Genomic DNA, 21,793 nt, shown 5'->3' on the forward strand with positions numbered 1-21,793 from the left:
AGTGATCTAGATATCAGAGACTTTGTAGCCAGTTACTAATCCCCAGTGCCATACAGGCCACGACTAGAGCATCAGTTGGACGCTAAAGGTTGAACAAAATCACCTTCTGCCTGACTTTGCTAGAGGGTGTAAGCTCTTTGAGACAGGGAATGTTCTGTTTTTGTACAGTGGTCCATGTACAGGGTTTGTAGGCACCACCACCATTCAAATAGTAATAGTAACAATTACCTACAGTCTGCTGTATACTGGCACCACGAACACACCCCAGCAACCACAGCTCAGAGCTCAGGAACAGCAACATACGTAGTCCTTCTTCCATGTACGTTAGAGTAGGACAAGTACTCCGGCTGGGTCACAAAATCCACGATGCACAGAGTCCACCTGGAATTGCTGGAACCTAGCAGGGGATATTGACTTGCTCCCATAGCAACATCACAAAAGGCTGCCCAATAGCGGCCATTCTATAGAACACGCGCGCCAGTCAACGTCTTCGGAACGTCCTGTGCTTGGCTTCGTTTCAATTCAGCAGAGCCTGGCTCTTTATGTACCTGGGAAGATGGTCAAGTGTAGACTGGAAAGCTGGTTTCCTTTTCATGGCTTCCAGTACAGGATGCTACTCATTTTCTGGCTGACATGTAGCACGACACTACCAAAATCACCTGTTCTCCCAGGCCTTACTGGTTCCCATATGGAGCCAAAGGGTTCACAGCCCACCTTTTTAGAAAGGCAGTATGGTCTGTAGGAATGAGCACTGTCCTGAGAGCCAGGAGACCGGAGTTGTAATCCTGGTTCTGCCACTGATAGGCTGTGTGGCCTTGAGCAAGTTACTTAACCTGCCTGGGTTTCAACTTTCCCCATTAGTAATATGGGGATAACCTATGTGGATGGGGGTGTAACAGCAGCAGGTTCACATGGCTACAGTGTAGCCACAGTGGTGCGTAGAATGGAGCAGTGGGGGTATAACACTCTATATAAATGCTGTGCCTTATTCCAGGGCAGAACTGGGAAAGGGTTTATGGTTTGAGGGCTTAGTGGTGAAAAGGTTTTGAGGAGTTCCTGCCTTAAGATACAAGTTTGCACAATGAAGTTTTACTGCTGTATTTTGAATTATTTGGAGGGGGATGTCTAGTTTCTGTGCCCCCAAAATGGAAAGAACTTTACAAATTCCACGTACTTTGCATCATATTTGATAGACTTTTTGTTGTTCCTTTTTCGCACTGCATTCAGATTAAGTCAAAGAAACTAAAGTCATCAGTTGCGCTTTCCATTTATAGTCAGTTTCATTTTCTATTTCTCATCCAGTCACCCAGCCCAACCATGTCTCAATTTCCCATACTAAAGAGGAACGCTTAATTTAAAACAAACTTGCTTTCAATATTAAAATTATTCCATTCATAGTCTTGTAAAATTAATTCCCGCTTTAAAAAAAAAAAAATTTACAACCTACGTTTTGCGCCTGTAGTAAGCTCTGTAACACTAATAGACAATGAGCCAAACTCATCCCTAGGGTAAGCCCATAGAAGTCAATTGTGTTACACGCTATGGATAGGTTTGGACCAAGGTTTCTAAATACTCTTATGAGTAGGGCTCTTTGTCGGTCACGGAAGTCACGGATTTTGTGACCTCCATGACTTCTGCAGTGGCCAGTGTGGCTGACCCCAGGGCCGCCTAAGCAGCTGGCTCCGGGACCAGCTGCTCGGGTGGCCCTGTAGCCAGCCGCAGCTGGAGCTGGCCCTGGGGACCGCCCAAGCAGCAGTCCGTGGGGTGGCTGGAGCAGCAGCTGCTCCGGAGGCCCCCTGCAGCAGCAGCCCCCCAGGATGTCCTCCACAGTAACAGCCCCCCAAGATTTAGCCAGGAGTATTTATCGTATAAGTCATAGCTAGGTCACGGGCACGAATTTTTTTGTTTATTTCCGTGACCTGTCTACTATAAATATATACTATATTATAGTATATACTATACTGACTATACTAAAAATACCCGTAAATAAATCGTAGTCTTACTTATGAGTTAAGAAGGCTTGACTACAATCCATAGAATTCCTATGATAGAACTCTACATTCCAGGTGTTATATTAGAAAATATAAAACTCCTTTTTTATTGTTTCCTAAAGGGAAAATAAAACCACACCACATTACACACTTCAAACAAACTCTCACACGTTATTTCAATGCAATTAAAGACCTCCATGAGCATGTCTTCAAAATGCCTTCCCACCAGCCTTTTTACAATCAGAGGTAAACATGACATCAGAATGTTCGAAGGCATTTTGTGGCTTTGTGAATCATAAAACACCTCTTTCTTTGAAAAATGGTTTCTTCCCCCCCCACCCCCACCCCCACAGATCTATGCTGAACATGATCCACCAAATCCTCTGTCCAAAGATAATGCACAAAAACAAACATGTTTTTCTTATTGGAACTAAAGCACCGTCACTCTTCTTTAATGTAAGAATTAATCATGTTCCAAAATTCCTGGAAGCATGAAATTGAGCATCTTTGCACATCTCATGCTGTGCCATGCAGCTTACAGTCCCAACTTCTTGTCCAGAGAGTCAGAATTCTTGGTTTGATGAGTCAACCGTATCGCATTTATGAGTTGGGCAGATGAACGCTCTGTACGTGTCTATTGCAATACACCCAATGGCTGTTCTATTACAGGGAACAGGACTAGTCATCCTGTTTTCTTAAACCTACCAGATGTCTCTTATAGCAACTGACCACGTACACTTAGTTTACATCCCTGGATGGGAAAGCACAACTGCGGTGATTGTATGTACAAAGGGCTGGTTAGAGGCCAAAACTGGCCAACTGCAAGCAATTTCGGCCATTGTCTAATCGCAACGTGCACAATTCCAATACACACGTGCATGCAGATTTTTGCGAGGGCGTTTGCACTTGCAGGGCTCGGAAAAAATCCCTCCTCTAAAGGTTCATTTTTAGGCAAACACCATCATTTTTACTCACTCCCAGTATCCCCCATGGCCCCTGGGTAATCAGGTCAGCAGCTCATACGGTTGAGACAGTAGGACTTTAATTAGGAGTTGCTCTGTAGCATAGTGGCTTGTCTGGAGCTCTCTGCTGAGAAGCATTACTAAGTCTGAAATGAGCTGAGCGGGACACGTTTAGGAGCTGGTCCGTTCTGGTTCCTCCGGACATTCGGGACACCAAGGTCTAGAACCCAAACAAAGACTCCATCAACCTACAAAACCAAAAATTCCATTCCCCCATCTCGTCACAGCACAGAGAGCCTTACGACGCACTTTTGGCTCAGGGCCTTGTCTCCCAGCTCCATTAACCCTTTCACTGCCGCACAGCGGCAGCATCGTTCCCTGGAAGGGCAGACATCCCGTTGGAAGGCGGATGCTTCCCAGCTTCATACCCAACGGGGCAAGTTGGGAGAATGAGCCTGATGTGCTCTAGGTCTCTTGCTTAGCTGTCAGTGAATTACCATCCTGGGCCCCTGAAAACAGGGCAAGTGCAACTCAGAATAGCTTGTCCTTACCAGGTGAGAACGGTCAGTGGGTTTTTGTTGCAGTGAAGTTCGCAGATCCAAACTGCTAAGCGTGGGGCTGCTGGAGGGGACGACGTTCTCCCAACCGGCCAGGCAGTGCTGTGGGGAGAGGTCTATCTGTGAATGCCTTCTCTGGTAGTGTACGTGCCCCCAGAAAAGCAACAGCCCAGTCTCTCCAAAAGGGGGCTCCGAGAGACTGTTGAGTTCATTTCTTTAAGAGCTTTGTATGGTCACAAAGGGGCACCGATGAGAACTTCACAGAGGCTCTAAGGTGCAAAGCTACCTCACTTCCCCCATGTGCCCCCTTCACTGGCTTCCAGCCATTTCCAAAAGCAGTTAAAAAAAAAAATGGATCAAAACAATTGGCCTTTTTAAAATTTTAACTAAATACATGTTTTCTTTTCAAAAATTAAAGCTAATTAAAATTAAATTTGAAATTATGACAAATTTATGTTTAGGCCTAACCTTACTATACACTATTAAAATCTTTTACATTAAATACAAGTAATACAATTCAAGCAGTACATGTTGGCTGCTGAAATTTTAAAGAAAGTCAAAGCCCTGAACTGGTGGAAGTTTCTGGCTAAGCGCTTGGAGCCAGAATTTGTTGAAACGGTAAACTAGCTTTTAACTGCAGTAGCCTACTCTGCAGGTGGAGAGAGAATTTTCTTCAGATCAGTTTATTCAATTAGTTCAGTTCAAAGTTGAAAAACTCACTAGGAGTTGGAAAAGCAGGCAAGTTTTTTCCCCACCCTCTTTTCCAATCTGTGGATAAAAATTAGGTGTGAGAGGATGAAATCTTCTAGTTCTAAAATCTTGAAGGATATGGTGACCAGAAACAATCTGTTGAATTCATTAGTACAGATAGTGCTTCCTTTGTTTAATAAACCAGTTAGTTTTAAACACAAAACATTTTGATGACCTCACTTTGTGTTTTCTGGTGTATCCAGAACACTTACGGCAGTTTTATTTAACTAATTAAAAAAAAAAAAAAACCCTTTAAAATGCTGGTTTGGGTCATTTTTAATTGTATTTCAACTTCCATCCAAATGCAGCTTGTGACACAAAACACAAGAAGAAATGCATCATTCTCTAACATAATAAAATGTAATAAAATACATCATTTTCTAACAATAAAACAGTTGTAAAAGTTAAGAATCTGAATAAATGAATATTAAGCTATAGAATTTCTTAAATAAATGCGTATAAATATAGTGTATCCTCCTGGTTAGCAAAAAGAAGTACCAAGCAATCACAACCAACCTTTCTGTACGAAAATAAATAAAAAGTACAAATGCAAACAAAATTAAAATTGATTATTTAAATCAAGGTTTTCTATTTGCTGCTTGAAATCAAACTTAAAACCAATGATTGTCAAATCACATGTGGTTGCAATGACAGACAAGATGGGTGAGATAACACCTCACCCACCTTCTCTCTCTACTAATCTGGGACTCTCACAACTACAGCTACACTGCATATAACACATAGTAACAGGTAGTTGCAAGATTTGTCACATCGGCTTCCTGAGCATTCTGAACTCAATGCACTGGGCCTCCATTTACCCACTCAGCTCCTCCAGACAGAATTTTGGCTGGAGCTGTGCAAATAACTGGTTGCCCTCTAAGAACTACTTTTCAAGTAGTTCAGTGAATCAACAAGCCAAAAGAATATTTGTTTCGGGTCGAAGTAAACGTTTTGCTTGACCCAAAACATAACGTTTTGTTCCAATTTCAAAAGCGTTTCTGTTTTCTTTTGTTTTTTTTTAAATCAAATGGAAGGAAATTTCAAATCAAAAAGTTGTTTCGAAGTGAAAAAAAAAAAATCAAAATGTTTCCTTTGGAAATTGTCAAAACTAAATGTTTCTATTTTCCTGGAAAACAATATTTTATAGGTTGTTGGGTTTTTTGACCTAAACAATTTGGCGAAATTGGCACGAATTCACAAAATGTTTCAGTCAACTTAAATCTGCAGTTTTCAAGGACAAAAGTTTCAAGGCCAGATCCGTCTCTCTGGAGCTCTTTGCTACATAGCAACTAGACACCCATGGCTGGCCTGTGCCAGCCAACTTGGGCTCGTGAGGCTCGCGCTCGCCGGGCTGTTTCACTGCTGTGTCGACTTCAGGGCTTGGGCCCGGGCTGTAGGATCTTGCAGAGTGGGAGGGTCCCAGAGCTTGGGCTCCAGCCTGAGCCCCGAAGTCTACACAGCAGTGAAACAACCCGGGAGCCCGAGTCAGCTGGCACTGGCCAGCCGCGGGTTTTTCTTTTGCTGTGTAGACATACACCTTGTCTTTATAAATACCTGCCTTCTTTGCTTTGGGGCTTTGGCCCACACTCTACCCATTCATCCTGCTTGTCTCCTTTTACCACATGCTGTTGTTCACTGGATTTTACCAGCAAAACTGTTTATTTGCAGTTGCGAGCAGTAAAGACAACAGCCTGTTTTTCTCTCTCTGCTGCATTCTTTTGCCCTGTCTGTCTGCGGGAGAGCCACTGAACCCAACTCTGCAGGCATTTGCTCTCAGTGTATAGCATTCGGACACACGCAGAGTACGCAGAGGGTTATATAAATTATAGTGTGTTACAGATGAGCGGCAGAGTTTGCACCTAGGTTTGGCTCTTCCTGGCTGTCACAATGATTGGACCAGTCTCAAAGCCTCGCTCTGAACTTCCCCACAGTTTGGGGATGTTCAGCTCTGGAATCTTAGCTGAGACCCATCCCTGGCATTAACAAATCAAGGCTCTTGGTCCTCTTGTTTTCCTAACATGCTGCTATTGCCATTCACCTGGTGATGATGCAGCCACCTGCATAACCGTCAAATGGGAAGGTGGAAACTTACCGAGGGTAAAGCCAGATCGTCTGCTGGTTCAAAGCTCTTCCTGCGATGGATTTTGTACTTATAGGCAGGCAGGAGGGTGGACCTGGGAATGCTGACCCTGCAGCCAAACAGAGGAAGTAACTGCGCAGGTCCTCCGGAAGAGACATCACAGCGCAGAAGGCACCTGCACTCCTCCTGCCACACCTGGAGTCTTAGGGCCTCATCCAATGCCTACTGAAGTCAATGAGCTCTGGATAAGGTCCTTAGGGACTTGTGTGTAGACCCAGACTTTGGACTAAATTCAACCCCAAAGTAAGAGGGTACATCTCCCATTGACTTCATATGGGAGTTGCTCCTGCTTACGTCATAGCTGAATTTGGCCCTTTTGCATTTCAAAGCCCAAGAGCTCCCTCTCCCCTAAGACAGCAACTTTGTAAGGAGGCATCTTAAAGAGACCTCCTCCCCCATGCCTAGCTTGCTGTCTGTCTACCCTGATGGCTTCCTGTGACACTTGAGCTACTAGAACTGTGCAGACCTGACGTAGGCTGGTTCCTCCAGCGTCTCCGGAGGCCGCCGGGCTCTCGGGGTCTTACACATGGGGCAGGCAGACTGGGAATCCACAGGGACTGTAAACAGGCGCCTGTTTAATCGATAGCAATAAACACCTGCCATGCAGAGGAGAGATCGTTACTTCATTCATAGCCTGTGGCACGCTTCTTCCCCAATGCACCGTACACACCACGCAGAACCAACCCCCGCTGTTCTCCCAAAGTACTTTTTACACGGTAATTTCCCTCCCATTCAACTGTTTCCTGAAAACAGATGCAGCTTTAACTGAACTTCCTCAACTTAAAGCACTTAAGTCAGTCAGGTCAATTACAGAGAACCCTGGAGAAAAGGAGATGACACGAAAGAGAATCAACCCAGGGACTTCTGCCTCTTTGGAGTGGGAAGTGGGGGCTGGAGAGGGGCTGAACTGTGAATTCTTCCTACGCCCCTTCTAAGAGGCTTAAGGCCGGGGTTTTCCAAAAAGAAAGCCACAAAAGACAGCTGCCCGTGCCTAGAAACTAGATTTGGAAGGCATCTCGTCTTACACTGATGGGAACTGGAAACCAAATCTGCTTCTTGTTCAGGAGCCAAGTAATCCGGTGCCTCTGGCCTAAGGAAACAAAGATGCAGTCACAGCTGTGCACTCTGGAGACCGCGATGGGAACAATGCTGTCCAGACCTCCCTTTAGACTGGCTTGGTGGGGAAAGCACTCGTCACACTTTACACTTACACCAAGAAACCGAAGGGCTATTCACAGAGCAAATGCCCATCTCTGGGCAGAGGACAGACCTGCTGCGTTAGAATATGCAGTAAAAGCTGTGTTATCCGGCACTTTACCAAGCGGAAAGCTCTAGAAACTGGCATTTCTGATCTCCATTAAAAGTCCGGTTGATGAGGAGCCGGTAGGCTCCCTACCTGGCTCTGTGTGGCTCCCCAGAAGCGGCGACATGTCCCTGCTGCTCTTAGACGGAAGAACGGCCATGGGGGCTCCGTGTGCTGCCCCCGCCCTGTGCGCTGGGTCCGCAGCTCCCATTGGCCAGGAACCGCAGCCAGTGGGAACTGCGGGGGCGGCGCCTTCGGGCAGAGGCAGCGTGCAGAGCCGCCTGGCTGCGCCTCCGCTTAGGAGCAGCAGGGACATGTGGCCGCTTGCTGGGAGCCGCCCGAGGCGAGTGCCGCCCGGATCCGGCACCCCCTCCTGCACCCCAACCCCCAGCCCTAAGCCCTCTCCCACACCCAAACTCCCTCCTCTCCATTGGTAAGTAGAACTCGTAGTTAACCGGAATTTTTGACTTACCGGCACCCCCCATTCCAGATAACAAAGCTTTTACTGTACTTGATGACAGGAACTAAGTCAGAAATCCATTTCAATCGCTCCCAGATGTTCCTGGTTTCTTGGCCATGCGGGAATGATACAGTTCACCCTCTGCACCTGGCTCTAGTTCAATAGCAAACAGCTGCTCCCCAGAAAGAGAGCAAACGCTCGGTGACCTGCTGATGGGCTGGATGGGCCATCCTCACAGTCTCCTGCTCCACAGACCCCCTGCCAGTTCTTCCCTTGTTCCTGGCGTTCACTGCCACCTTAGTCCCCTCCTTACCCCAGGTCTTCCTCATGGACACACGCTTCCTTGTTCACCTGCCGGAACTCCCTGAGCTCAGAGAAGTACTGCTCAGATTTCTCGGACAACGACGAGTCCGTCTCCAGCAGCCCTGGGAACGCAAAGCGGAGAAGGAAATTCAAAGCTGGAACTGCATCAGAGGCAGGTGACCTGGGAAAGCTCACGTGAAGTGGTCAGCTAACCAGGGTGCTGAGTGCCAAAGGGCGACTGATCAGACCAGCAGACACGAAGGGAGCAGCGTGGCCAACTGCCAAGCAGATACTGCCTCTGTCGAAGGAGAGACCCCAGCAGCGCCACTGACCCGGAGGGGCCAGTGAATTCTGTGACAAAAAGCCTTGAAATGATCTCTCCTCCTCATTTCCTTCGTTCATCTCCTGCTCCTCTGGCCCCCCCTCGAATTCTCTCAGCCCCACCACAGCTGCATGGATTCCTGGCCAGTCTCCTCACTGCCGTCCCAGGAAAGCACAGGTCATCTCTGCACTGACTGAGGAACCGTGTCTGACTTGGCAAAACTGCAGCTCTTGTGCTGAGAACACTGCCCAGCTTGCAGATTTTTCAGCGGTACCGGGGCAACAGCTCACTATGCCCTGGTCCCAAAGCGCACGCAATCTCCAGCCCCCGGCCTGCACCTCGGCCTGTACCCTTAGCCATACAGGAGGTGAGTTGTGATTTTAGCCCCTCCGTCAACCAGATCACCCCAATAACACCACAGTTGTGCGGTGGGGCTAGGACTTGCCTGCAATCCAGTCGTAGCCCAAGAAAGGACGTGCTGACCAGCTATCAGCGGGGATGGTGTATTCCTCAGGGTCCGACAGAAAAGTCACTCGGCCCGCTTCCTTCTGGGGTGAAAAGAGTTCACAGGTCACTAGAGACTCCTTATGCGGCTACAAGGACACTGCGCTCCTCAAAGGGGAACTATTTGCTAGCTGCAGAAAGGGGGGCGGCTGTGGTCTAATGAACTGGGCTGAGAAATCCGGGCTCTAGTCTCAGCTGTCCCAGCAATTCACGGCATGGCTTTGGGCGGGTCTCTCAACCCTCTCTGCAAAATGGAGACACGTGGCCAAGGCCACGCAGCAAGTCGGTGTCAGAGCTGCAATCAGCACGCAGGGCTTGCCGACTTCCAGCTCCGCGCTGACAATGCTACCCCAGGCTGCCCCGAGCTGCCTAGCAGGATGACGGCAACAATTGATGCCGGATGTATACTCTGAGCTTACGGAGACCAGCTGCGCAATGGGGGAAACCCACGAGGCCCTCTGTGGGAAGCCAGTAGCCGTGCTGCCTGAGCAGCCGGTCCCAAATGTGCATGGTGAGGGCAGCAATGGGGTGAGGGAGGGGGCTCGGCTCTCATTCCACAGAGAAGGGGGAAGAGGGTGGGTGAGATGCCAGGGGCCCTCAGCTATTAGGAATGGAACAATTCGGACCCGGATATTTATTTCCCCTCCACCTGGCTTGAGCTGCTCAGGCCGATGCTCATCTTGCTTTTTACCTTGACTTCTTTACCCCCAGGTGTCAGGAGGATTGATTTGGGAGTCCTGGAGTCTCTAATGGCCGTTCGCTGCCGGCCATTCCCTTCCGCTGGGGTCGTGCCCAGCACCGTCTCTGCCTCAGCCCTTGGCCTGCCCCTCTCCAGGGCGCCACGGAGCATGGTGGATTGCTTTCTGCTCTCTCTGTGTTTCACAGGGGTGGATTCTTCCCCTGGGTTTCTCAGGGCATTGCCGTCTCTGGCCACTCTGGAGGTTTCTCTGGTGATGGATGCTGCCGGCGTGAAGCTTCGTTCTGCCCTGGGGGAACCCGGATGCACCCCCGCTCTGCGGTGCAGCACACCCCTCCCCTCCCCGCCGCACGCTGCGGGTTTCAATGGCGAATGAAGGGCTGCCCTGGCTGCGCTGGCTCCGGGTTCCACAGACACTAGCGTCACGGGGTCCGTTGTGCCCTTCGTCGCACGGACTTGGTTCTCCTTCTGTAACGAGCACAGAGACCCACACGTCACCACACAGAGCCGGAGACAGCTCGGGAATTAGCTCTTCGATAACTCAGCCTCCTACCGTTCTACGCATCCCCACCCTGCCGTGCGACAGTCATACAGAGGCTGCTGGAGAGAGAAGGGGAAAGGCCTTGTGTTGGGCTTGAGCCACTGCTCATCACTGTACGGAGTGGGTGTGAACAGGCTACATCCACAGGCGAGAATCACTGCAATGGGTGGCCTCTGAGGTGGTGGGGAATTAAAGGACAATGGTCCAGGATACCCCTCCTGCCACCTCAGCTGGTGGTAGCAGACACTGCTCTAGCTAGGCCACTGTATTCTCTCCCACCTCGAGTCTCATGGGGCCAAGAGGCAGAGCCTTTGCTAGATGGACGGAGCTCAGACCATGGGATCGCTTATTTCTCCAGCAGACTCCACAGCCGCTGGATTGCACCACCAGTCTCATGAACATGCACCCCATCTACCCGGCAACTCTCTCTGCAGCATTGCTGTCTGTCACTGTGGTGCCCATTTGCTTCCCCGCCCTGTGCCTGGTGGATCTCAGCATTTCTAGTCCCGAACCTCTGGGTACTGCAGGTTTGAAAAACGCCTTTTACATTAGGAAACCTCAGTTCCAGGCATGGAACAGTTAGAGAGGAAAATGCATTTCTGCTACAGCATCATTGCTTCTTTGCACCACTCTTATCTATCCTGCCCAGCCCAGCCCAGCTCAGCACATACCCCTCTCTTAGGAACAGGGACAGCTCTCTCTGCAGGAGTTGTTCTTCTGGAAAGAGAGGATGAAGATAGTGGCTTGCGAGGAAGTCTTTTCTTGATTTCTTCCTGCTTCACCTTGAGCCTTTCCAGAAGGTCTTGGTTTGCATGACGCAGCCTCTCCAGTTGCTCCGACTCCATCTTCTGCATGACGGTCCCTATAGGGCCAGAGAAAGGTGGGTTGCATAACTGTGAGCACTCCACAAAGGAACAAGGGAGGAGCCATTGAGTTACAAATTGAGGGGAATCCACTCTAGAGACACAAGTGTTGGAGGGTTTTCTGACAGTTGGAGTTTTTATCAGATCCCCTGAGAAAGGAATCAGTCTCAAAAGTCTCCATGCTTTACACACTCTAAGAACAAGCATCATTTTTCATTCCTCTTCCCCTAGGGAAGTTATCAAGTAATTTAGGCCCCAAATCTGAGTGCTCTTAAAAAGACAGATTATAAAGCCTAACAGAGGAAATAAACCACCATGATTTAAAAAACAAAAACAGAATCATAGGACTGGAAGGGACCTCGAGAGTCCAGTCCCCTGCACTCATGGTAGGGCTAAGTATTATCTAGATCATCCCTGACAGGTGTTTGTCTAACCTGCTCTTAAAAATCCCCAATGATGGACATCCAACAATTTCCCTAGGCAATTTATTCCAATGCTTAACCACCCTGGCAGTTAGCAAGTTTTTCCTAATGTCCAACCTAAACCTCCCTCACTGCAATTTAAGCCCATTGTTTCTTGTCCTATCCTCCGGGGTTAAGAAGAACAATTTTTCTCCCTCCTCCTTGTAACAATCTTTTATGTACTAGAAAACTGTTATGTCCCCTCTCAGTCTTCTCTTTTCCAGACTAAACAAACCCAATTGTTTCAATCTTTCCTCCTACATCATGTTTTCTAGACCTTTAGTAATTTTTGTTGCTCTTCTCTGGACTTTTGCCAATTTGTCCACATCTTTCCTGAAATGTGGACACAATTCTCCAGTTGAGGCCTAATCAGCGCAGAGTAGAGCGGAAGAATTACTTCTCGTGTCTTGCTTACAACACTCCTGCTAATACATCTCAGAATGATGTTTGCTTTTTTTGCACCAGGGTCACACTGTTGACTCATATTTAGCTTGTGGTCCACTATGACCCCCAGATCCCTTTCCGCAGTACTCCTTCCTAGGCAGTCATTTCCCATTTTGTATGTGTGCAACTGATTGTTCCTTCCTAAGTGGAATACTTTGCATTTGTCCTTATTGAATTTCATCCTATTTACTTCAGACCCTTTCTCCAGTTTGTCCAGATCATTTTGAATTTTAATCCTATCCTCCAAAGCACTTACAATCCCTCCCAGCTTGGTATCGTCCACATACTTTATAGGTGTACTCTGTCTGCCATTGTCTAAATCACTGATGAAGACATTGAACAGAACCGGACCAAGAACTGATCCCTGCGGGACCCCACTCGTTATGCCCTTCCAGCATGACTGTGAACCACCGATAACTACTCTCTGGGAACGGTTTTCCAACCAGTTTTGCACCCACCTTATAGTAGCTCCATCTAGGTTGCATTTCTCTAGTTTGTTTACAAGAAGGTCATGCGAGACAGTATCAAAAGAAACAAATATTTAAATGAAATTGGGTTTAAATAACCCTGCACTGAACATGAGAATGTGAAAACCTGTTATATTAATTAGCCTAAACTTAGGCACCAAACCCCATACCCTGATTTGTAGAGGGGTGGAGCACCTGTAACTCCATTTGATAACTTTGGCCTAGGGTTTTAAAATAGCTATGATTAAACCAAAAAGTATTTTAATAATTCCTAGAAATGTACACATTCAAAGCATTGTGCACACAGTAATTAATCCATAGAAGACCCTGGAGAAGTATGTAGGTCAATATTGTCACCCATGTTTTACAGATGAGCTAACTAGAGCAGAAAGAGGGGAAATGACTTTCCCAAAGCCAGAGTGTGAATCAGTGACTCAGACAGGGCAAGTGTACCGACAGCCAATCCTCTGCTTCAGCCTCTAGACCACGCTGCCTCTCTCATTGGTAATACAGGTAGAGGGAGTTAAAACAAAAACTTGTGTTGACAGGACGACGGCCTCGTTGTCCAGCATGCTGGGCCACAAGCCAGGGAAAAGGGATTTCATAAAGGAAAGAATCATAGAAATGTAGGACCTCGAGAGGTCATTAGTCCAGTCCTCTGCACTAAGGCAGGACTAAGTATTACAATTCTAGACCATCCCTGATAGGTGTGGGTCTAACATGTTCTTTAAAACCTCCAATGACACACATTCCACAACCTCCCCAGGTAATTTGTTCCAGAGCTTAACTACCCTTACAGTTAAGAAATATTTCCTAATGTCCAACCTAGGTATCCCTTGCTGCAATTTAAGCTTGTCCTCAGTGGATAAGGAGAACAATTTATAACCCTCCTTTTTATAACAATCTTTGACTGTTATTATGTGCCTGTCAGTCTTTTCCCCAGACTAAACAAACCCATGTTTTTTAATCTTTCCTCGTAGGTCATGTTTTTTATACCTTTCATCATTTTTGTAGCTCTCCAATTTGTCCATATCTTTCCTGAAGTGAGGCGCCCAGAACTGGACACAATACTCCAACTGAGGCCATGCCAGTGCTGAGTAGAGAAGAAGAATTACTTCTCGGCTCTGGCTTACAACACTCCTGCTAATACATCCCAGAATGATGTTTGCTTTTTTTTGCAACTGTATAACATACAGTATCGTGTAGACGCTGTTAAGTTTGTGATCCACTCCCTCAGCTCCTTCCTAGGCAGTCATTTCCCATTTTGTATTTGTGCAGTTGATTACTTCTTCCTAAGCATAGTATTTTGCATTTGTCCTTATTGAACTCTATCCTATTTATTTCTGACCATTTGTCCAGTTTGTCAAGATCATTTTGAATTCTAATCTTGTCCTTCAAAGTGCTTGCAATCCCTCTCAGCTTGGGGTCATCTGCAAATTTTATAAGTCCACTCTCCACTCCTTTACTCAAGTCATTAATGAAAATATCGAATAGTATCGGACCAAGGACAGATCCCTGCAGGACCCCACAGGATATGCCCTTCCAGTTTGGTGGTGAACCAATAGATTAAAAAAACTGAGTGCAGCTTTCCAACCAGTTGTGCATCCACCGTAGAGTAGGCTCTCTTTGCCTAGTCTGCTGATGAGAAGATCATGTGAGACAATATCAGAAGCCTTACCAAAGTTGAGATATACCACATCTACTGCTTCCCTACATCCACAAGGCTTGTTGTGCTGTCAAAGAGGGATATTAGGTTGGTTTGACATAATTTGTTCTTGACAAATCCATGGTGAGTGTTACTTATCACCTTATCTTCTAGGTGCTTACAAATTGATTATTTGCTCCAATATCTTTCTGGGTCCCAAAGTTAAGCTGACTGGTATATAATTCCCTGGGTTGTCCTTATTCCCCTTTCTAAAGATAGGTACTATGTTTCTCCTTTTCCAGTCCTCTGGAATCTCTCTTGTCCTCCATGAGTTCTCGAAGATAATCACTAATCGCTCAGAGATCTCTTCAGTCAATTCCTTAAGTATTCTACGATGTATTTCATCAGTCCCAGCCTACCTGAAGACATCTAACTTGTCTAAGTCATTCTTAACTTGTTCATTCCCTATTTTAGCCTCAGATCCTACCCCATTTACACGGATGTTCACTATGTTAGGCTGATCACTGCTAACCTTTTTGATGAAAACTGAAACAAAAAAGGCATTTAAAACTCTTTGGCCATTGTTGCGTTTTCTGCTATTGTCCTTCCCTCTTCATTAAGTAATAGACTTGCCCTGTCCTTGGTCTTCCTCTTGCTTCTCGTGTATTCATAAAATATTTTCCTGCGACCCTTTCATGCTTCTCTGTGTGTAATTATATATATGAATAAAAAGGTCATCCTTCATAATCTGACCTAGTTCATTGGGATGGTTTGCTCTTGTGCGCTTTTAATAACGTCTCTGAAAAACTAACAACTCTCTTGAACACTTTTTTCACTTAGACTTGCTTGCCACAGGATCTTATCTACCAATTCTCTGAGTTTGCTAAAGTCTGCCTTTTTGAAGTCCATTATCTTTACTTTGCTGTTTTCCCTCCTGCCATTTCTAAGAATCATGAACTCTATCATTTCATGATCATTTTCAACCAAGCTGCCTTTCACCTTTAAATTCTCAACCAGTTCCTTCCTATGCGTCAGCATCAAATCCAGAATAGCCTCTCCACTAGTTGCTTTCTCCATCTTCTGTAGTAAAAAGTTGTCTCCAATGCATTCCATGAACTTGCTGGATAACAGGTTTCAGAGTAGCAGCCGTGTTAGTCTGTATCCGCAAAAAGAACAGGTGTACTTGTGGCACCTTAGAGACTAACATGTATTTGAGCATAAGCTTTCGTGGGCTACAGCCCACTTCTTCGGATGCATAGAATGGAACATATATAGAGGAGATATATATACACATACAGAGAGCATGAACAGGTGGGAGTTGTCTTACCAACTCTGAGAGACCAATTAAGTAAGAGAAAAAACTTTTGAGGTGATAATCAAGATAGCCCAGTATAGACAGTTTGATAAGAAGTGTGAGAATACTTACATGGGGAGATAGATTCAATGTTTGTAATGGCTCAGCCATTCCCAGTCTCTATTCAAGCCTAAGTTGATTATATCTAGTTTGCAATTCAATTCAAGTTCAGCAGTTTCTCGTTGGAGTCTGTTTTTGAAGCTTTTCTGTTGCAAAATTGCCACCCTCAGGTCTGTTATTGAGTGACCAGACAAGTTAAAGTGTTCTCCTACTGGTTTTTGAATGTTATGATTCCTGATGTCAGATTTGTGTCCATTTATTCTTTTGCGTAGAGACTGTCCAGTTCATCATCAAAGATCTACAACCTATCCTGAAAGATGATCCCTCACTCTCACAGATCTTGGGAGACAGACCTGTCCTTGCTTACAGACAACCCCCCAACCTGAAGCAAATACTCACCAGCAACCAAACACCACTGAACAAAAGCACTGACCCAGGAACCTATCCTTGCAACAAAGCCCGATGCCAACTCTGTCCACATATCTATTCAAGTGACATCATCATAGGACCTAATCACATCAGCCATGCCATCAGGGGCTCATTCACCTGCACATCTACCAATGTGATATATGCCATCATGTGCCAGCAATGCCCCTCTGCCATGTACATTGGCCAAACCGGACAGTCTCTACGTAAAAGAATAAATGGACGAGAAACTGCTGAACTTGAACTCCTGTTCTTTTTGCTGGATAACCTATGCCATGCTGTATCATTTTCCCAACAGACCTCCGGGTAGCTGAATCTTCCCCCATCACCATGAAATCACGTGCTTTGGATGATTTTGTTAGTTATTTAAGGAAAGCCTCATCCGCCTCTTCTCTCTGGTTAGGTGGCCTGTCATAGACCCCGATCATGACAGCACCTATGGTTTTTACCCTTTCTATCCTTACCCAAAGACTTTCAACAGGTCTGCCTCCCACTTTTCTTTCAACCTCAGTATACATCTTTGCTATTCAAAGCAACGCCTCTTTTCCCCTGCCTGTCCTTCCTGAACAGGCTGTAGATAACATGTATCCATTGGCTAAAATGGATTTTCTCCTATGTTTACAATTCTATAGCACCCTTTGTCCCAAAGCACCTTGTATAAATCACATCTGATTTGTTTACATGTGCCTGTTGCCCTGGCAGCTGGACACATGACCCAGATCAAACCCCCGGGCATACAGGACGCAATAGAAAGAACCGAACACAACACAACTCACAGCAGCGAGGGGAGAGGCCCTACCATCCAGACAGCAGAAGTATATGGCCTTGGGGCATCCCGCGGATTACACGCAGGTCTGATCTGCTCTTTCTACGGTGTTTCTCAGGCTCTGATCACCTGGGCAGCGAAGCAGCCGCCTCTCATTAAAAGCCACGGAGCTCTTTCATGTCCCCATTGAGCTGGGCAGAGACCGGGCTGTAATGTCCCCTGAAAGACACAGTCCGCGGGGATGGATGTCTTTACGCATCCCCTGTAAGAGAGCAGCGGGCTCCTTTCCCAGCTCATGGGGGCGGGGTGGGCAGGTCCCCCCGCGGGTCAGTGGGAGGCTCCGGGGCCGTATGGGGCAGCCGCTGCGGGGCTGAGTCTGACACGGGGGCGATGGGGCTTTGGATCCTCCATGCCCAGAATTATGGGTCCTCCCCTGGGATCACAGCACCCGCCCAGACCTCCCCGCCGCCAGCCCCAGGCTCCTGCACCAGCCCCGGGCTCGGCTCGGCTCCAGCCCCAGCCACGTGGACCCCCGGCAACCCCGGTGCCCGCCTACTTCCCCCGGGCCGGGGGTTCCCCAGCCCCGCACTCACTCACCCTCCAGTCGCTTTCTGGTTTGTAGCAAAAAGCCACCCCCCCCCCCAGCCGCCTCCTGATTGGCCAGGGCGCCCGTCCCCAGCATGCAACGCCCCAACGGCCCGGGGCTCACTTTAAAGGGCCAGATTCCTCCCCGCAGGCAGCTGGGAGGGAACACGTGGGCGGCTGGCTCACGTGTCCGGTGCTTCCCCCCCTGTGAGCGGAGCTCCGGCAGGGCCCCAGGGATTTCCCTACACCCCCCCTGAATTTCCCCAACACCCTCCCCACCCGTTTGGTGAACTAGTTACATGCAGTGTTGCCACTTTAATGATTGAAAATTTGAATTGAAATTGAAACCATACATACTTTAAAAGCATATAAAGTGTACGATAAAATACAAACGTATAATGGATTTGAAAAGTCTGAACGTTGACTGGCTTCCTCATACAGCTGTTGTTTTTTATGCTAATGTCCATACATTCATTTATATTTCAAATTATGATTTGTAAGCAAAGTCTAAATGAGCTCTCCCTGACAGCTAGTGATGAGCTGGGGGGAAAAGGCTTCAGGACAAGATTGTATTTACATTCACACCTAATCTACCTAGGTATCCAGCAACCAGAGCTGTGTTGCCCAAGGAATAGATTTTGGCTGGGGGTGGGTTACAAATCACTTGAATGCGAGGGGGGAATGAAACAACAGTGGCTAGAGCAAACAGTGAGCTGCTGGAGAAACGAGCAAGGTGCCTTCTTGCCCCCCACCTGGGAGGTGAACTCATGTGAAAACACCTCTGAACTCTGAGTCTCCACTGACCAAGGACAACACCGGTGAGTGTTAATAAGGTTGTTAAGAAAGCTGGAACTACAACACAGTTCATGCGAACAAACATGGCTGTGACATTATACTTTCTATTTAAGCAAGAGATAGCACACACTACAAACTGGAAGCCAATGTTAAGGGCACTGTCACTTGTTCATCCTGAAGTTGAACACTGGTTCCGAACAAGACCAGCAAATGCTCACTCTCTTTCTGCAAGAAACTCAACTGACTAGCTAGAAGCATGTAGTGCAACAGTGAAAGACTCAACAGTTGAAAAAGTGAAGAACTCTCTCACCACATTCAAAAAATTTGCATACATGGCTGATGAATGCACAGATGCAAATGGGCATCAAGTATTAAGTCATTGTGTATCTTATTTTGATGTCAGTGATAGGCCAGTAGATACATTTCTAGATGTTCAAGTTATAGAAGACACAGCGGCTGCGTCTGTGACATCCCACATCTTAGAAGAGTTAAATGCTTGTCAATTGGACCCCAAACAGCTGGCTGCTTGTGCATTTGATGGAGCTGCAAACTTCTCTGGAAGACATGGTGGAGTACAAGCTTTGCTCAGCGAAAAGTGTAACCCTAGTCTCTCCTATACACACACTGCAGAGGCCATCTACTCCAACTAGCGCTAGTACGAGCTGCAGACTCTCCAAAAGACATTGAAAAAGCTATACATTTAATGTCATTATATTCTTTTTTCAGCAAGAGTCCAAAAAGACTGAATATCTTGGAAAATATAGAAGATACACTGTGACTGAAGTTCAAATTAGTCCAACCTGGGAAAACCCTCTGGCTTTCTCATGAGCGATCCTTGGCTGTTGTCTTAAAATTACTCCAGACATTATTACTGGCTTTGGAAAGCATCTACCAAGATGGGATGGATCTAAGTAGTGAGGCTGGTGGATTACTTTTGCTACTACGTTCAGAGAAGACTATTGCCATTCTCTCTCTTGTAAGTCTACTGTTGAAACCACTTGGGTCATTAAACAATGCCATCCAGGCATCTGCTACAACAATAGTAGATCTTTGTCCAGCAATAGAAGCTACATTTGGATCAGAGAGCTATTCATTGAAAAAGTACCGGAAGAAGCAAAGACTTCAGTCCAGAACTTGACTAATGAAGACATTTTATATTGAATCCTTAAGTGAAGAGGACAAGAACGGTTTGTTAAGACAACTGAAAAAGTACACAGACTTGATTCTTAAAAATCTACAACAGCGACTTCTAGATTCAACTCAACCTCTACGTAGCTTTTACAGATCCCAGTCTATAAAACACCGACAGTTGAGTGGAGTGAGGCACTACCAGCAATGGGGCTGCCATGTGCTCAGGACAGAGTAGAGAATTTGAACAGAGTGGAATATCATACGACAAATGAATGAAGATTTGACTTTAACTTTTTTTATCATCACTAGTGGCTCGACCTGATCTTTGTGCTATGTTTCCTGGGATGAAAGAAGTAGGAATTCATCTCTTGCTACTCCCAGTTGTTACCCGGGGTTCTTTCAACCCAAAGCTCTTGGTAACTTTTACTCTGTGCGAGGTGGTGTCAGGAAAAAAATCAAGGGAGACACGGCCATCCGACTGATAGATGGCTGGCACAAACAGGACAACACAAGAGTGCTTTCACTTAAAGCTACACTTTACTTAGTCTCAAGCACTTACACACGTCCGCAACAGATTAGTAAAACACCCCCAACCCATGATAATTACCAAAGCTGAGTGTGGCTCTTGAGTGAAACAGCAGCAAGCTTCCGGTGGCCAAATCTTCTGTCTGCCGGTGGGGACCGCAAGATGTATCCAAAGGGAGAGTCCAAAAAAAGAGTCCCCAAACGAGTCCAACTAGCTCAAGCTTTTCCCCTTATTTATACATTAGTAATAGAATGATATGAATTTAAAGAAAACTTGTTAAGCAAACAGTTCCAATGGGCAAGCAAGAGGCTCCTTCTGATTATTGATTAACCAGGTGTGGGTTTTTCCAGAGTTTGCAGCCTTGAGACCCCAACAGACATTCCTGGGGTACATCCTGCTCTTTTAAAATGCATGTATCAGCAACTTCGACACAATTCTTCTCAGGAAGGACGCAGGGTCAAGCTGCCCTTTCTGAGGCACCCAAAACTCCCCCCCGCCCCGGTCAAGCTGAGACTGCTGAATGGCCAATTTACAGCTTGCTGACTAGGCCGCCTTTAACAATAAGCCATAGTGGTTTCAGGCACTTTACTGGTTTGCCAAAATCTCCCCGTACACAGTCACAAAAACTACAGTTGAGCGTTGTTTTTCATCATTGAATAGAATTTTGTGTTCTGAAAGAAGTTGCCTTCTGCCTGATCATGTGAATGAACTAATGAGCATATCAATTGAAGGAATGGAAGTACCGAACACATGAAAAGCCACCAAAGATGAACGCATTGCATTCAAGAAGTTCATTAACAGTTGTGCAAAATTATAACAAGAAACCAAGGATGTAGATGCAGTGCTTCATAGAAGGCTTGAGTAGCCAACTTTAATTTGTGTGATGATTTTAAAACATGAGTTAAATCTAATAAAATGGTCATGAAACATTTTTCAGTATGGTGCCATACAGCCCACCTTCACGGTCTCACTCCTCATCGGCCCTGACCCCTCCCCCCGTAAATTTGAACACCCCTCCCAATTTCAATTCCTGGGGAAAACACTGGCTGGTATCAAGCTGGACCTGGGGCACAGGGTGAAGATCCAAGTCTCTCAGGCTGCAAAGAGCCCCACTCCGTAAGGTTTGCCCACTCCCTTACACAGAGCACGGCAGGGCTGATGAAAACAGAAGCCAGGCTTAGGAAGTGGGTTGAGGAGGGAATCAGTTTGCTCATAAATCCGATTCAGACACCATATTCCCTTGTCTGGGAGCATGCCTTCCATTACCTTCACCGGGCAGCCTGGGAAGCAAGGTGTGCAAAGGAAGTTTTTTAGTTAGTAATTAATTTAGGGCAAGCCTGCAGAGCTATTTTGAATTAGCAAATATCACCCAACTCAGGTCAGGGTAATAGCGCAGGGCCGGCAGGGGTATGACAAGGTGGTCAGGGACAACTAACGCACATGTGAGATGAGTACACCTTCAAGAGTACGAGGCATTTTATTAGTCATCAGAATGGGCTCCATTCCTGACCTTATGTTTCACAAAATCTAGACACCGTTCAAGTGAAAAGGCTCAGACCCCTACCACTGAGACACTCGTGTGCTGTAGCCTTGGACGCGTTACTCTGGCTCTGACTTTTCAGGAGTGCTAAGCACCCACAACTCCTAACTGAAGTCAGCAGGCACTCCAGTTGGTCAAACAGTCCTGGAAATCTGGCCTTTAACCTTTCTGTGTCTGACAAGGGGAGGATTAACCTTTAC

At 46.6% G+C, this 21,793-nt stretch overlaps 1 protein-coding gene across 1 annotated transcript; it reads right to left on the minus strand.

The window, feature by feature from the left end:
- Nucleotides 1-3,032: 3,032 nt before the first annotated feature.
- On the minus strand, nt 3,033-11,384 carry MIIP (migration and invasion inhibitory protein). The gene is made up of 9 exons (XM_065421213.1): nt 11,202-11,384; nt 9,984-10,457; nt 9,234-9,336; nt 8,477-8,588; nt 7,426-7,490; nt 6,867-6,996; nt 6,353-6,449; nt 3,505-3,612; nt 3,033-3,173 (listed from the first exon to the last, which is right to left on the minus strand). Exons 1-9 carry the CDS (start codon nt 11,382-11,384, stop codon nt 3,033-3,035), a joined length of 1,413 nt encoding a protein of 470 aa, XP_065277285.1.
- Between the last annotated feature and the right edge of the window lie 10,409 nt (nt 11,385-21,793).

The sequence above is a fragment of the Emys orbicularis genome, chromosome 22 (assembly GCF_028017835.1).
Source record: "Emys orbicularis isolate rEmyOrb1 chromosome 22, rEmyOrb1.hap1, whole genome shotgun sequence".
Lineage (NCBI taxonomy): Eukaryota > Metazoa > Chordata > Testudines > Emydidae > Emys > Emys orbicularis.